General features: G+C 42.8%; 1 protein-coding gene across 1 annotated transcript in view; it reads right to left on the bottom strand.

The window, feature by feature from the left end:
• Window positions 1-8217, bottom strand: part of LOC311234644 (uncharacterized protein) — a gene marked incomplete at its 3' end in the record, with an annotated part of 92219 nt that extends 84002 nt beyond the window's left edge. The window contains exon 1 of the mRNA XM_084321891.1: window positions 8025-8217. Within this exon, the coding sequence (XP_084178017.1) occupies window positions 8025-8141 (117 nt within the window). The 5' untranslated portion in view covers window positions 8142-8217. The remainder of the gene's footprint in view (window positions 1-8024) is intronic.
• Window positions 8218-17649: the final 9432 nt, after the last annotated feature.

The following is a 17649-nucleotide window of genomic DNA, read 5'->3' as shown; positions in this document are numbered from 1 at the left end:
AGGAGGTGGTGGGGGTGGTGGGCATATGTACTCTGCCAGTATGTTTAATATATACTAAAGGTTACTTAAAATACAAAGACACTGTACTACAAAAGTACAAAGGTAGTAGTATTAAAAATTCCACCCCTAAATACTACTCAAACGTGATTTATACAGAGACATTTGACAATTGCCCATTAATGGTTCATACATACTGTATAAAGACAACGTAAATCTATTTTATTTTTGTTAAACAGCCTACAATATGACATAACCTAGTTCTAGATTATGATAGGCTAGAATCAGTCTCACTCATCAAAATGTAACTTATGGTATCTCAAACTAATTAGGCCCTCTGCTATGACAAATGTATAATAATACAACCATACTTTTTCTACCCCTTGAATTTTTTTTAACTACAGAAGTCTGCTGCATTTGGCTCACAGTGTGACTCCCCCCACTCAGAAGCAACCTAACCTCCGCTTTTTTTTAGCAGCATATTAATTTAAGTACACAAATTAGTCCAAAGATGATAAAAGGCTCAACAGGGCAGTCGCAGAGTTCATCTGTATGGACCAAGTTCCAATATATATACAGTTGAGAAAGCTGGGTTCAGAAACCTTGTACAGCAACTGTTTTGAGTGCAAAAAAAGTTCTCCAGCATTTTGAATGCCATTGCTTTTAATTTTATTTATTTATTCTTGTCATTGTTCATTGTTGTGTTTTAAAATAAAGAACAATAATGACATCTGAGAGTTTTTCCCTGATTTTGAGGAAAAGTATCGAAATTAATATTGGTATAGTATCGAAACTAAAATGTTGGTAATGTTGGTATCGTGACAACCCCGACCAGACTACTGAAGACCCTGCATACCAGACTATACCATACTACTAAACACCCTGCAAACCAGACTACACCAGACTACTAAACACCCTGCAAACCAGACTACTAAACACCCTGCAAACCAGACTACTAAACACCCTACAAACCAGACTACACCAGACTACTAAACACCCTGCAAACCAGACTACTAAACACCCTGCAAACCAGACTACACAAGACTACTAAACACCCTGCAAACCAGACTACTAAACACCCTGCAAACCAGACTACACCAGACTACTAAACACCCTGCAAACCAGACTACTAAACACCCTGCAAACCAGACTACACCAGACTACTAAACACACTGCAAACCAGACTACTAAACACCCTGCAAACCAGAATACTAAACACCCTGCATACCAGACTACACAAGACTACTAAACACCCTGCATACCAGACTACTAAACACCCTGCAAACCAGACTACACCAGACTACTAAACACCCTGCAAACCAGACTACTAAACACCCTGCAAACCAGACTACACCAGACTACTAAACACACTGCAAACCAGACTACTAAACACCCTGCAAACCAGACTACTAAACACCCTGCAAACCAGACTACACCAGACTACTAAACACCCTGCAAACCAGACTACTAAACACCCTGCAAACCAGACTACACCAGACTACTAAACACACTGCAAACCAGACTACTAAACACCCTGCAAACCAGACTACACAAGACTACTAAACACCCTGCAAACCAGACTACACAAGACTACTAAACACCCTGCAAACCAGACTACACAAGACTACTAAGTAAACACCCTGCAAACCAGACTACTAAACACCCTGCAAACCAGACTACACAAGACTACTAAACACCCTGCAAACCAGACTACTAAACACCCTGCAAACCAGACTACACAAGACTACTAAACACCCTGCAAACCAGACTACTAAACACGCTGCAAACCAGACTACTAAACACCCTGCAAACCACACTACACAAGACTACTATAAACACCCTGCAAACCAGACTACTAAACACCCTGCAAACCAGACTACTAAACACGCTGCAAACCAGACTACTAAACACCCTGCAAACCAGACTACACAAGACTACTATAAACACCCTGCAAACCAGACTACTAAACACCCTGCAAACCAGACTACACCAGAGTACTAAACACCCTGAGCCAGTGGGTCAACCCAGGGAGGTTTTACTCACAAAAAAATGAACTTGTAGTGACAAACGGAACACTAGAGGTTGTTCCAGGGCTAAGTTAAAGGAGAACTTTGCAAAACTCAGTTTTGCAGACAGGCATTTAGTTTGACAGTTGTTGAGCGTAAGTTAGTTTGAATATGGCCAACAGTGATGTCATGGGGGGACATTGAATCATTGTGTTGTGTTAATTACAGCACCATGCAATGATGTAGATGAAAGAATAGCAACACATTACCAATGCAATAAACAACACAAGTTTGTCCATATTCAAAAAAATGTACTCTCAATAACTGTCAAACTAAATTAATGTGTGGTGGAGAAATTAGTTTTTGGATGTGTGTGAGATTATGTGCAAAATAAATCGGCATTGTTTATTTTGGTGAAGTGCACATTTAATTAACCCACCAAGATGGCGACCGGTGTTCATCTAACCTCCAACCCACTTTCCAGGCTACAATATGAGTGGACAAAGAATTTGAAGAAATCGAGGACAGTCCTGGTCATAATGGTGTCATGCTGCCAAGGGTTTGAGTAATAGATGAGTGTTTCTATAGAGTAATCATAATATGATGATATGCTGTAATGCTGGTGAGTGGGGGTGTAACGATGCGACCTCACAACGATTAAATTCGATTACGATTCTTCAGGCAACGATTCAATGCATCATGAAATCTCTTCATTTGACCACGATTCGATTAATTTTCTATCAGTTAATTCCCCAAAAGAATTTGAATACACAAATGTGGCTGGGGGAACTGATTCACTCAGCATGAATGGACTATAGGTCAATAAAAACAATAGACAAAAAATATATATATATAATCGATTCTAACATTTTCAAATCGATGCAGTTGAATCGTCACATTAGGATCGATGCATTTCGATGCATCGTTACACCCCTACTGGTGAGTAATAGATTAGTGTTTCTATCTACAGTAATCATAGGCTGGTGAGTGGCGTCGTTAGCCCTGGGCTTCCGGGGCTTTAGCCCGGATCTAAAAAAAAAAAAAAAAAAAAAGTTTACATTTTTTTTTTTTTTTTTTTATGTCAGCATCCCCATTGTCTGTGCTGAATGTTTGTTAGTGTTTGGTATTTTTTGTTGGTTTTTAGTACTTTTAAACATTTTTAGTAAGTAGTTTTCATTTGATCCTATAATTCTTTCATTCACCGATTTGTGGACTTTTTTTTTAGTGTCCTGAAAGGCGCCTTATAAATCAAATGCATTATTATTATTATTATTATTATTATTATTATTATTATTATTATTATTATTATTATTATTATTATTATTATTATTATTATTATTATTATTATTATTATTATTATTATTATTATTATTATTATTATTATCATCCAGGAGGGAAAAGACACTTTGGATAGTAGGGACTGCATCTCTGCCTGTCCTGACCAGGAAACACTTTGCAACTGTGATCTCCTCTGGCAATAGTTGGATATTGTAATGTGTGGCGAGGGGTTGCAGCAATTCCACTAAGAGAAACTGGTCTGAGGCTGGATAACATGCCTGTATGCCTCTCATAAATTGTTATCCAACTCATGAGAAGCTGCTCTCAAGCTCTTGCAGTATTCTGTCGACGACTGGATAGAACAGTCTCTGTCTCAGCTGATCTCCTGAGCTGAGGTCTGAGCTTGTGCCACAAGATGACTCAACTACATACTCGCCCATCCTTTTCTGCTTCCTCCTTTGGCTGGTAGTATGTTCCTCAATCCAAAGGCCATTACATATGGCCTTTGTCCTGTCATACATGTCCACTGCCATCTCTGAGGTGCGATAACCTTTGAGTGTGTCCTGCACTGTGCTTTTAAATAGTACAGATATTGAAGATGTGCACTTTAACGCAGCAGCACCTGGAGCCATACATACCCATGTCCAGTGTCCTATAATAAGCTTTAATCGAACCTCGGATAGTCCGGTTGGTTTGGGGTGGTGTGAAAGCTCATTCACTCTTGCAAGTGAACCCTGCTGCGGTTCATTTGAGATGTGAATGCAAAGCGGACCAAAGGCAGGAAAAGACCCAAAAATCTAATCTTTTTTTTATGAGAAGACTGAAACATATGTATATAATGAAACACACAATAGTTTTTTTCGATTGCCTAAGCATGATTTTGAAAACGGGGCCCGGTGTTTCAAAACACACAATTAGCACAACCACACACACAATTATCAGAACACCTCAGATCCTTTGCTAAATTAAACACTTGTCAAAACCATACACTAATTTTGTTACCATATGAAACACACATTTCATAATGACTTAATTCTGTTTGAACCAGTTACACACACTGCTGTGCTTAACCTAAAACACATTTAGCAATTCTACTTCTCAGTGATTAGAGTACTGTAAGTGAAGTACGCAGAGAATGTGCAAATATACAATAAATTCACCAAACACTACACAAGACCAATGCTGTAGACTGATGAAAATATAATTTATTTATCTACATATACCCAAATCAATGATGCAGACTGATGAAAAAAATAACATTTTCTCTCCATATACCCAAATCAATGATGCAGACTGATGAAAATATAAATGTTCTCTCCATATAACCAAATCAGTCAACATTTCAACATGGAGAATCACAACAATACATGTCCCAGTTTTCATGCTACTATGTGCATAACACTGTAAGCTCAGCAAATATCAGACAAACATAAAATACTGTATCCAGTACAGGTTAAAATTACAGTAATACAATTTCTTTTTGAAAAAATCTAAACAGAAAATACTAGACATTATCTCTTTGCCTAGCTGGATCTGGCAAGATAATTTTTTGTTGTGATTCTCCATGTTGACATGTTGACTGATTTGGGAAAATGGGAGAACATTTATATTTTCATCAGTCTGCATCATTGGTTGTCTTGTGTAGTGTTTGGTGAATGTATTGTATATTTTCACGTTCTCTGTGTACAGCACTCTCCTTCCATTTTGGTTGAAGACAGGTGAACTCACCTGCTGCATTTTTATAGTGCTTAAACCTGATTGTGTATCTACAATTAAGCAATGGTGTGTTTGTGCATCTGATGGCTGTGTTAACCAATTGGCTCATATGTGTGGTAATTTGACATTCTGTGTCTAATGTAATGCAAGTGTGTTTAGTGTTTTGCAAATCACTGTGTGTATTGTTTTGCAAAAAGTGAGGCTGACATTGTAGGGGTGCAAATCTGGGCCTATATTTTGCTCCTTGAGTGTAAGGTTTTGATAATTGTGTAATACTTTTGATTTGAGTGTTTATGCAATTGAAGAAAACTGTAAAGACTAGAGATGAACTGTTTATTTATTTTGTACATAGGCTGTGCATATGTTTGTTTGTTTGTTTATTTGCTTATGTGTATGATTCTTAACTGTGTTTTTATTTTGTTATTGGTGTATATGTGTATGTATGTACAGTATATATATATATATATATATATATATATATATATATATATATATATATATATATATATATATATATATATATGTGTGTATATATGTATATTTGTAATCATGTAGGGGCTTCTTGGACCATATCAATGTTTAATCTGGCTAAATAAATAAATAAGAAACTGATGATTTGGTCCTGTTAACTTTGAATTTTCTATGGGGACTGCCCAGATCCCTCTCATGGACCTGGACCTCACTTTGGGAACCTCTAATGATTCTAGTTATTCAGTATTCATCTCTAATTACTCTAAAATTGCGTATTTCTGTGCTTAAAAAAATTAAAAATTAAAAAAAAGGGGGGGGGGGTTACCCCCCCCCCCACCCCCCTGGGCTGAAGCCCCCAATGTTTTCTAACCCTAAAAACGCCCCTGCTGGTGAGTAATAGATTAGTGTTTCTATCTACAGTAATCATAGGCTGGTGAGTAATGATTAGTGTTTCTATAGTGTTTTATTCATTTTAAATTGTTTTATTCATTTAACTTCATTCATTTATCTCCTGTAGCACTCTGAGATTCTCACGAATGTAGAGCGCGGTACAAATTTAATCCATTATTATTATTATTACTATCTACAGTAATCATATGCTGGTGATGAGTAATAAATTAGTGTTTCGACAGTAATCATAGGCTGGTGAGTCATAGGCTGGTGAGTAATAGATTAGTGTTTCTATCTACAGTAATCATATGCTGGTGATGAGTAATAAATTAGTGTTTCGACAGTAATCATAGGCTGGTGAGTAATAGATTAGTGTTTCTATCTACAGTAATATGCTGGTGAGTAATAGATTAGGTGCTGCGCCGCTGCTGAATTAGTACAGCTGCTGCTATGAACAAGACTATTAAAAAATATATATTTAAAAAAAATTATAATAAAGGTTTTATAATATTATTATTATATATATTTTTCTCATTTCATTTGGGCTGTGGGGGGTGCTTAATGTAAAAGACTGACCTGAGGAAAAGGCTGCAGGGAGACCATCTGGCCGCTTGTATGCGTCTCAGCATCAATGGGCCTCCTACCAGTGAATTCCCCTACCAAAGGGGAGCTTTTCTTTCAAAAGCCCAGGAAAATTAAATGCTCTAAGGCAGAATGTAGCCTATGCCAATGAGACTTCTTAGGTGTAAAGTGTTGTAGTGTTATGATTTATGTATGTTAGACAGTTAGTATGTTAGTATAATATTATCTATTAAAAGCATCTATCTATGTTCAATACAAATAGTGTACAAGTGTTGAGGCATGTCATTAATCTTGACATTTACTTTTGATTACAACTACACTGCAAAAAAAATCTTATCAAGTGAACATATCTTGTATTTTGTACAATAAGTCTATATTGAGTAGAAGTATCTTGAATTATCTTATCCCACTGGCAGATAATTTAGTTTTTTCTGATTTTGGTCAATTTAATCTTGTTTTAAGAAAACAAGATTAACATTTTCTTAAAACAAGATTAAATTGACCAAAATCAAGAATAAAAATAAGCAAAATTATCTGTGGAATAAGATAATTCTACTCAATATTAGACTTATTGTACCAAATACAAGATATTTTCACTTGATACGATTTCTTTTTTTGCAGTGTACAAATGTGCAGCTACCTGGGCCTCCAGAGCACTTGTCAGCGGACACACCAAAAACATCCTAGCAAATTTACACGCACATGACAATTCTAATGTAGTTATTTCTCCGGCAGCGTGCGCCAATATGGATTCCGGCGGCACGTGCGCACGCACAAATATGGATTCCGGCAGAGTGCGCGCAGCACAGCAGCGCTGTTGCATTTTTTTTTCTCAGGGGAAACAGGAGTAGTGTTTCTACAGAGTAATCATAGGCTGGTGAGTAATAGATTAGTGTTTCTATCTACAGTAATCATATGCTGGTGGTGAGTAATAGAGATTAGTGTTTTTATCTACAGTAATCATATGCTGGTGAGTGGTGAGTAATAGGTTAGTGTTACAGTAATCATATGCTGGTGAGTAATAGGTTAGTGTTACAGTAATTATTATGCTGGTGAGTAATAGGTTAGTGTTGAAATCGAGTGGTAATGTTGTGATTGCTTTGTTATCATATCACAGAGGAGGGTATCTCTGAAAAAAATATCTCTACTTTTCTTTTGACCAATGGATGGAGACAGTGAAATATGGTGGCCTCCTTCATTTGTAGTTCTCAGTTTACTGGCCTCCTGCATTTTGAATCAATCAATCAAATCAAACCTTGGCAGGGAAAGGAGGAGTGGAAAGGAAAGGAGGAGGAGGAGATGGAGAGGAAAGGAAAGGAAAGGAAAGGAAAGGAAAGGGGGAGGAGATGAAGGAGCGTATATACCTGCTATCGTGGAAACATGACATCACGAAGCAGAGCTTTTAAAAAAAATTGTTTTTTTCCACCAGATTACAGACCAATCAGTCGTTCACTCTCTAACGTTAAACACCGGTAGTTGCCTGTGTGATGGTGAAACACACAGGGTGAGCTGCCATAATAACAACTTGAAGAAGAAGAAGAAGTAAAAGAAGAAGGAGAAGAAGAAGAAGAAGAAGAAGCTTACTCCGGTGCCATTAATATGAGCTGTCTCTGTCTTCTGCTGCAGGAGATTCCTCCCTCCTTCACGTTTGCTGCTGGCCGCCGGCTGGTACTCTGCTGGCATCTCTCCCTCCTGCTGCATGACGACACAACTAACTTACACACCACAACAACGTTTTCTGTCGCCGTTTTTCCACCTCCGTTCATCGATTTATCTCGTATTTTACAGCCACGCCGCGGTCACACAGGCCACCGAGGTCCATAAAAACAAAGAAAAATGCAAAGCGAAGTTATTAAAATTCATAAACAACACCATGTCCGGTGGTGGTTCTCTACGCTGTATGTTTCCGGTGTGTTCACTTTTATTTTATTTTTGTTTTCATCTTTCACACGGTGGACGTGCCGCTCTGTCGTCAACACACACGTTAGACATGCTGTCCAACTATATCGTGACGTGAGCTTCGTGAACCGAAACACACGTAGCGTGGTCAAATAAATCATTGTAGTAACTCGTAGGACTTCATTTCCCATAATCCTCTGCGCAGCGGCAGAGTGTAAATAATACAGGAAGCCCCTGACGCGACCAGCGGCTCTAAAGGACACGCTGAGCAGCAGCATGAGAGGTATGTGATGTCATGGTGTTTGAGTCCTGCTGCCTGTTCTCTGAACACGACTTCCCCCAATATGCTGCTTCCTGACTGCTGCACTTACATTATAGCTATAGTTAGCTGTGTGTGTGCGTGTGTGTATGAGGGTGAGTGTAGTTTATACAGTACGTGTGTGTCTGTGTGTGACTGTATACAGTGTGTGTGTGTGAGGGTGAGTGTAGTGTATACAGTATGTGTGTGACTGTATACAGTGTGTGCGCGTGCGAGAGAGAGACTGCTAGACTGTAGTCGGGTTACATTCAGTTCAGTGGACTCCTTCACTAATTTGCTAACATAGTTTAGCCTAATGTATGTAGGTGAGTAAACGAAAATAACAGTAAACAATAATGTCCCATTTATACTACTAACGTACAGCTACTGCTTGATTAATTGATTGAAAACTTTATTAACAGATTGCAGAATGGGTACAATACAGTACGGCTCAATACACACAATTGTTAAGGGGATGCAGACCAGAGAAAGACTTTCGTCTTGTTTACATCAGGGTCCCCCATTTTCAACTCATCATAACGTATATGACAAACATGACATACAGATAGACAGTACTGCTACATCTATACATTTATGACATACCAGATTTACAAATACAGTACTGTTTGTGATTACAAAAAAGAGTCTAAAAAAGCTGCTAATATGCTGATAATATATTGTAATATATCATAATATTATTAGGCTAATAGAATAGAATATAAATACTTTATTCATCCCGAGGGAAATTTGGCACTACAGATCGCTCACAGTAAACGGTAAACAGTTAGGTAGTCAAAAACATAAGTCACGAGTAAGAATAAAAATAAGACTAAGAATACGAATAAAATACGGTCCGGGATATACATTTCCTATGTTATGTATACATTATAATATAACATATACAGAAATATACTGTAAGTGTACAGTAAAAAGTGTGTTGATTGTCCTAAACAAACAAGTGTCGATTTAAGAGTAAAGTAAAAGTCCAGGTTAGAATAGATGACCTCCGTTGAAACTTCACTGAGAGTCTATTTGTCTACAGTCTATTTGTGCACAGACGTGATGGAATTCAAGTTCGCGTTTTTATTGATCACATAGGCAGGCTACACATGGCATATATGCAGGCTATACATGGCAGTGAGATTCATTGTTATTGTATGCTCTCGTATTATTGTTATAGTATATATGCTATTGTCAAGAAAGGAAGTACATTATTTTCAATCGTGGCTTTAATTCGTAGCCGAGAAGCAGTCTAGTCCTAGCAGCTTCATTAATCCCGACCCGTCTCAGCCACAGCATAACTGAGACCGGCTATGGAAACAAATCATAAATAGACTACCGTAAATAAAATAGCCTATAACATTATAAAGGATAGGCTATAGCAGGGATTCCCAACCTTTCTTCCCCAGAGCCCCACGATTCCTTGGAGACATAGGAATATGATATGATATAAGGTATACTGGTCCGTCAGCGAGGAGATAGCCCACAGCGGATAGCCATTAATTGCCATTTCAGAATATAGGCTATTAAGGCAAAACGACGGCCTATAGCCTATACATATTATTTAATGTTTTCATAAGCGTAAAGATACAACAGCTAGATTAACGATCAAGTTAGTTTACTGTATGCAGGCTTCGCAGGGCTGTGCCATGTGTTATATATGCGCAAGTTACTGTTGCAGTTGCATAATGTAGGCTATGCTATTATATATAATTTATATAGGCTACCTAATACCGACAACAAAATAGATTGTATGCCTCTACAAATCATATTATACCCGGTAGCCAATCGAACGAAACGAATAAAGGCATTCATATTCCAGCATGGTTATAATGACATTGACACCAACGCCAAACAGTGGTCAACGGTCTTTATTAGTATTTTGCGCTGTCCAGGCAGAATTGCAGCAATGGTCTTAGGGAGTCGTTGATATCTGACATCACCGTGTACAAGTCCGGCGCCAGCCTGTCGCGTATTTCTCCCATAACACGCGTTGTCTCTTCTTCGTTCGACAGTGCGTTAAATTAGTTGCTTAGACCGCCGTGATCAATCTCGCTCTCAGTGAAGTTTCTCAGAGTTCGCTCGGGTTAGTCCATTATTTCACATCCCATGGGTGTGTTTCATTACCATATATGGATAATCATGCACGAGCATAGACGGTAGAACAAATGGTATTTATCAACACGGAGTGTGCGTAGGACCCGTGTACGCACGGTTAATAAATCCCGATTTTTTTCTGTGCGTAGAGACATTCTAAATTCTGTGCTTAAGAACGAAAATAGAACACTTTCTAAGCATTGTTGATAAATGAGGGCCCAGAAAGATTTGATAGTAGGCCTACTGTCACCCTGTACTCGGTGATGCAGTGAGGCACAGTGATGCATTAGTCTCATGGCTGTCGGAATGAAGGACTTCCTGTGCCGTTCAGTGTTACATCTTGGGAGTCTTAGTCTAACACTGAACATGCTCCTTCTGTCAGCCAAGTCTGTGTATAGTAGTGATGTGACGATTCATCGATTTGCATCGGTGCGCCGGCATACACGTTCACGATGCGAGTGCACCGGTGGAATAAGTCCGCGTCGGCTACTAGGCTTGGGCGGTATGACGGTATTAAGGTATACCAGGGTATTTAGAAATACCTACGGTATTGATTTTCAATACCGTCCGTCACCGTCAAAATCACAGATGCGCTTCAGTTTCTATAACAGTGAAACAGAGTTTTGAGTGTAGTGCACACACGCGCCAGCAGAGGGCGAGACCGCTCTAGTGGAGCGAGTGGGTCACAACGGTGTTCACGTTTTACGGTAATGTTGCGACAGTGCTGTGAAAATACCGTAAAGCGTTGTGACGAGAGCAGTGTTGTTGTGGAGCAATCCGTCTCTCATTATATGTGAACTAAAGAGTACAAGGTTTACACAACAGCCCCCACCCGCCTTTTTATTGTATTTATTTTGTACCGTCCTGTACTATCCGCTGTCAGCTGTTTATCTCTCTCTGAGATACTGAGCTTGAATAACGCGTTAGTTCACGTTAAGTAGCGTTAGCTCTGCGGCTAATCTTAGATTACCCTGAACTAAATCAATGACTAGGTTATAAAGCATTCGAGTAGTTTTCACTGCACATAGAAGTAGCCAAACAACGGGAGCATTTCGGGAGCATATGACCAAAACTCAGGCAATTTCTAGCCCTTAAGGAATCAAATAGTCTGCCATGGCTATAGGCTAGATGCTAACGCTAAAACGGTGCAGGCTTCTACCGGTGCGGGACTACCATTCTGAGAGCTGACGATGATTTGTTTACTTGGTAACACGTAACCCCCCCCCCCCCCCCCCCCGCTGATGAAAATGAAAGTCATACTGTCAAATACCGTGCACCGGGGTATTATAATATAAAGGTTTGCCGGTTTGAAAATAAGGATACCGCCCAAGCCTATCGGCTACAATTCAGGCTGAACTCGCGATGCATCTTGTTGTAGCGTCTTTGCATCGGTCAAAAACCGATGCATTCATATAATTTCCTCTCATCCACTTGTCAGCAGTGCACTGTGACTGCACACACACACAGCAGATACTATTGCTTCGCTACTACATAAGGCGAGAGCCGCGTCACAGTTATCAACAAACAGTGGAAGTCGAGGAGACATAGAATAGAATTGATCAACATGCTAACGCTAGTAGCCTCTGGCTAACGCCAGTTAGCCGTTCAGCTAACGCTAAACTAGTGTCTAACTAACTGACTAAAGTGACTCTGCAACACCAGTACCATTAGTGAGGAGGGGGTATATTGAAGACGCTTGACAACAGGGGTTCAAAGATAACTTCACATTTATTGGTTATTCGTTTCTTAATTATATCGCTTCATGCAATCCATCCAGCCTGGCTCCGTGTTGTTGACATACGGTCGGAAAGTATAGACGCATCCTAGTGACCTAGTCTAGTGTGTGACATCATCAACTGTCGACGGCAGCTCAGACGGAGAGGGTCTCTCTCTCTCTCTCTCTCTCTCTCTCTCTCTCTCTCTCTCTCTCTCACTCTCTCTCTCTCTCTCTCTCTCTCTCTCTCTCTCTCGTGTGTTTTTAGCTAAAGTGGATAGAAAAGACAGTTTATGCAAAAGTCTTCTTAGGCACCCAAGAGTTTTTATATAAATTGTCTTACAGTAGATTATTTTATTTTTAATAATAATATAAGCTGCATATAATGAATAGAAAAGACAGTTTATGCAAAAGTCTTCTTAGGCACCCAAGAGTTTTTATATAAATTGTCTTACAGTAGATTCTTTTATTTTTAATAATAATATGCTGCATATAAGGAATACAACCAAATCCTCTGTCATACCATAAAATTGTATCATTATTTTGCATCGTGTTGAATCGCATCGTATCGCCCCGAATCGCATTATGTTTAATCAAATCTTATCGAATCGTATCGTATCTCAACAGGGGGTGAATCATATCGCATCGCCCGGTGCTTCAAATGTATCGTTAATGTATCGTATCGTTGGCACCGTATCGAGATGCGCATCGCATCGGCCTCAGTGAGGAGATGCACATCCCTAGTGTATAGTGGGTGGGAAGGGTTGTCCATGATGGCATGGAGCTTAGCAAGGCTCCTCCTCTCTGCCACCACCACTAGAGTCCAGCTCCATCCCTACCACGTTACTGGCCTTCCTGACTAGCTTATCCAGCCTCTTTGCGTCACCTGCTCTCAGTCCGCTGCCCCAGCAGGTCACAGCGTACAAGAAGGAACAAAACAAAAATGTCCCAGTGTTGATTAGGCAGGTTGTAACTGAGGGGTACAATTCCCTGACTGTATTGATAAGTATGGTATCATTAAACCACTACCGCTTTATGTACTTTAACTACTGGCCATACAGTACACGATATCTAAATATGATGAACACTTTCCCACCATGAAACCAGGTCCACACAAAGGTAATAATCCAATATTTAATATATAGCAAAAGGTACATATAATATTCACCATTACATTTATGATTTGAATGCTCTTGTAAGGCAAATGAGTACTCGTAGGCAAATCAACACTGAATGTCCAATCTCTGGTTATGCAGGAAGCAAGTATACAACCTGGCTCTTAGGGAATTATATCTATGGTCACTTAATGATTATAGCTGGATATACTAGGGGTCCTGCCGGTTGTAAGCCAGTAGGGGGGGTAGGAGAGCCGTCGGCTGTATCCCGTCTGGTCAACGATGTCTAGGGAGACTTCACGTACAGAAGACAGTGCAGTAGAATCTTGATCCACAGATGAATACACCTTGGCTCTCTGGTAGGCTGAAGCTGTAGCTGTAGCTCCACAGTGAAGAAGAAGCGAGGCGACCTCAGTCTGGTCTGAGCGCCGTCTCACCTTGACTCCTTTCGGGGTAGATCCAACACTCACCGGTGTTGGCGATTATCCGCTCCACAAATCAAAGTACCAAAGCAAATATATATTCCATGCCGCATAGGGCTCAGCAGTCGTCGGGTAGGTAATCCAATGTACAGGTCCACTCGGTCCTCGCCTAGAACTCCTCGGATGAAAGCACCACGTGTGGTCTGCCCAACCTGGTTAAGACTCTAGATAACACGAGGAAGCGATGGGGGTGCTGCTCACTTTAGAACTCTAACCGCACGATGCACCATACATAATAGACTATTATTACTTAATAGAAATACGGTGCCAAACTCTGGCAATTCAGCTATTAATTCGCACGAGGTCTCACTGCTATTCTAAGGCCAAACAGGCCATACTACACCGCACGCGGTATCGTGGGGTGAGGCTTCACGTTCTGTTACTTAGTTGGGTAGAAGGGTAAAGGACTAAGGGATAAGAGAGGAATTCTACATTTCTTGCGCCATATTTATATGCACCGTGAACAAATAGTGCCACTCTGCTTTCGGTAGCCGTATTCCTGCGCGGAGCCGGGGCTAGTAAGGGCATGTCTCGTCGGTACCTTTGAACTTGAACGCCAGGGGCTGGTCCCTGGCGCCTGATCCTTTTGTCCAATAAGAGAATGAACTATTATGGGCTGTAGTAGAATAAAGGAATATTCCGTGTATATGTACAAGGAATATACAAGGGATATCAAACGATATACAAATACTATTCAATACATATCCATAAATAAATATATATATTCGGTTTAATCTGATCCTTCACAACAGCCGCCCCCTAATTAGTCCCACCTAATTAGCTAAGCAGAGACAGATTAACCGCACTGTCCACTACTCAATGTCCGCTGTAAGGGGTCGGTCAGTTCACAAAGTCATGGGTCATGGTCGTCATTAAGCGAGTCGGGGAGCCTTGGCGACTCTATCAGCCTCGCCACAGGTCGGTTGTAGGTCCGCCCTTGGCCGAGCACTTCTGCCACTCTGACCTTTCCGTTGGCACCAGTGGTCACTTTGCTTACGCGGCCGGCCGGCCACGCAGCTCGGGGTAGTGACTGGTCTATGGTCATGACGACTGGACGGGATGAAGGGGGGCTTAGGAGGAAGCGGGCTTGAGACTGCTTTGATCTGTGCTTGGCTGTGCTTTCTCCTCCTCCGTCTGTTTCTCTTGTTTGCTCTGTAACCCATCTGAGGAGGGGCCGGTCCCGGCCGCCCCGTCAAGGAGTCGCTTGGGGTGCTGGGTTCGAGGTCAGCTACGTCTGGAGCGCAGCTGAGGGGGGTGGAATTCCGAACTCCCTCTGGTACCCACGGTTCTCCCACGGGCCTCTCGCTTAATGTCAATAGCCTCTGCTGTACGGGGGAGAGGCCGGTGTCGCTCGCCTCTGTGTGTAGGCAGCGTGTAGACGTGGGTTGACTGTCAAGTCCGTAGAGGGGGCCCTGGAGCGTCCATCCCAGTCGGGTCTGAACCACGACTGGGCATCCTTTGGGTCCGACGTGGGCCGCCTCAATTGGGAGAATGAGGTCCGCGTGGTCGGAGCCGATGAGCAGGGTCGGTGTGGCGCCGTCGATAAGCGGTATAGGTAGTTGACGTAGGTGCACATACTTAGCCATCAGCTGTGGGATGGGGTAGGTGTACTGAGACAGGCCTATGTCGTGGCTGGTGAAGACGTTAGTTATACTATACTGCTTCTCGGGCTGGTCCACCGCTGCTATCTTGAAGGAGACCTTTTCACCCTTTATGGTCTTCTGGTCCCTTCTGATGGTGCGTATGGTCATTGTATCTTTGACACCTCGCAGGCCCAACTGGGCTGCGGCGGAAGCGAGGAGGAGAGTCTTTTCAGACCCATCGTCCAGGACGGCGTAAGTGTCCAGGACCTTGTCCTCGTAGCTCAGGAGCACTCTGACCACTTTGAGGAGCACTCGGGGGGTCCCGCTATGCTGGTCAATGTGGAGCACTCCTGTGTGTGGTGACGTAGAATCTATATGGTGCGAGTCGCACCGTGGCTCCCAGTGTCTGCCGTAGCAGTCGGGACACCAGGGAGCGGTCTGGTGGAACTTTGGTGCTGGTGCCACCGCCTCGGCATGGTACATTACCGCGACGGGCCCACTCGGTTGTCCTGGCTGACGCCTGTTGATGTCATGCAGGACCTCCAAGTGGGTGCCACCGCACCTGCTGCACTTCTTTTTCAAGCGGCACTCAGCTGCTAGGTGGCTGCGCGCGCAGCGGAAGCAGCGGCGGTGGTCCTTGACCCACTGACTCACATCATCCGTGGTCAGCTTCTTGAAATCTTCGCACTGATACAGCCGATGTTCTCCCTCACAGTACTGGCACTCAATCTTCCACTGGTCCTCTTTCGTCAAGGGGGTGTTGTGGTTCTTGTGTGGTACTGATTCGGCTTGGTGCATAACGGTCACCAACCGGCGCTTATCCGTTTGTCCCCGAGGTCCGAGTCTTGGGCTTGGTCCACTCCATACGAACGTGTCGAGTCGTAGGCTACTGACCTCCCTGGCGAGGAACTCAGATAGGTCTAGGAGGGATGCCTCTGGACCGTTGGGGTCGCGGTAGTCTCTCTGCCGCCTGAAACGCTCTTGTCGGGCGGGAGGGAGCTTCTCTAATATCCTCTCTACGTTAGAGTTAGCGTACAGTTCGTAGATACCCTTTTCCTTTTGGGACCCCAGCATCCCTACCAGGGACTGTACCTTGATAGACAGGTCATCTAATGCTCTGTTGTCTCTGGCTGGGGGGAGACGGTCAATGTCTCTTATCTCCTGTATCACATAGTCCCATACGCGTCCATAGCGTTGGTCTAGTGCTGCTAGAGCCGCTGTGTATGGGGTAGTAGAGTTGGCATAGGCCAGCGCTATATTGTGCGCTCGGGGCACCTTGAGGTGCTTCAGTAGGGTAGCATACTTGTGGCGTTCATCAGCTACATCAACCATCATTGTCTCTAAGCACATCCGTAGCTCCGTGTACTGTGCTCGGTTCTCATGGGTGAAGTCTGGAAACGTCGGTGTGCCAAGGTACGATGCCATGGATGACTGGCACATCGGTGAGCGTTGGGGAAGAGGCCTCCTAGGCGAGTCTCCCCGTGCGTGTCGTCTTGGGCTGGTACTTGGTGGGTACCGAAGGTCGGGTACCCAGGTGCTGTTCCTCGGGGCTGGCGGTGCGTCAAACTCACCCGTGAGTGGAGTCGGGGGTTTGTAGCGCAGGGCCTCGGGGCTGACTTCTGGGCTGTACTGGACCTCCTGGTCCAGAGTACGTTGCTGCTGGTCGGGGCTGTACTGGGCCTCCTGGGCCAGAGTACGTTGCTGCTGGTCGGCTTGACATTCCTCCTCTTCCTCCTCCTCTCCCTCTGCTAGGACCTGGAGTCTTCTGTTCAGTCTCTCGGCGTGGTCCGGTTCTTCCCGGTTGCTGGGTCTCGTATGGACCGGCCGGGAAGGGGGTTCGGAGACGTGGACAGGATCCTCCTGTTGGCGGAGTCCCGGGTCGCTTCGTCGGGTAGGGGAATGTGTCCTAGACCCATGTCTTGACGATCTCTGAGAGCTCCGTGCGGAGTGAGGGGGTGTCGCCATGGCAACCAGTTTGTCCATCAGCTCCGCCTGCAGCCGGTCGCGCTCTGCCTCGCGCT

The sequence above is a fragment of the Notolepis coatsorum genome (genome assembly GCF_963971535.1).
Source record: "Notolepis coatsorum genome assembly, chromosome: 9".
In the NCBI taxonomy this organism is placed as follows: domain Eukaryota; kingdom Metazoa; phylum Chordata; class Actinopteri; order Aulopiformes; family Paralepididae; genus Notolepis; species Notolepis coatsorum.
Note: the sequence above shows the minus strand (reverse complement) of the source record. Positions and strands in the feature narration are given on the sequence as shown.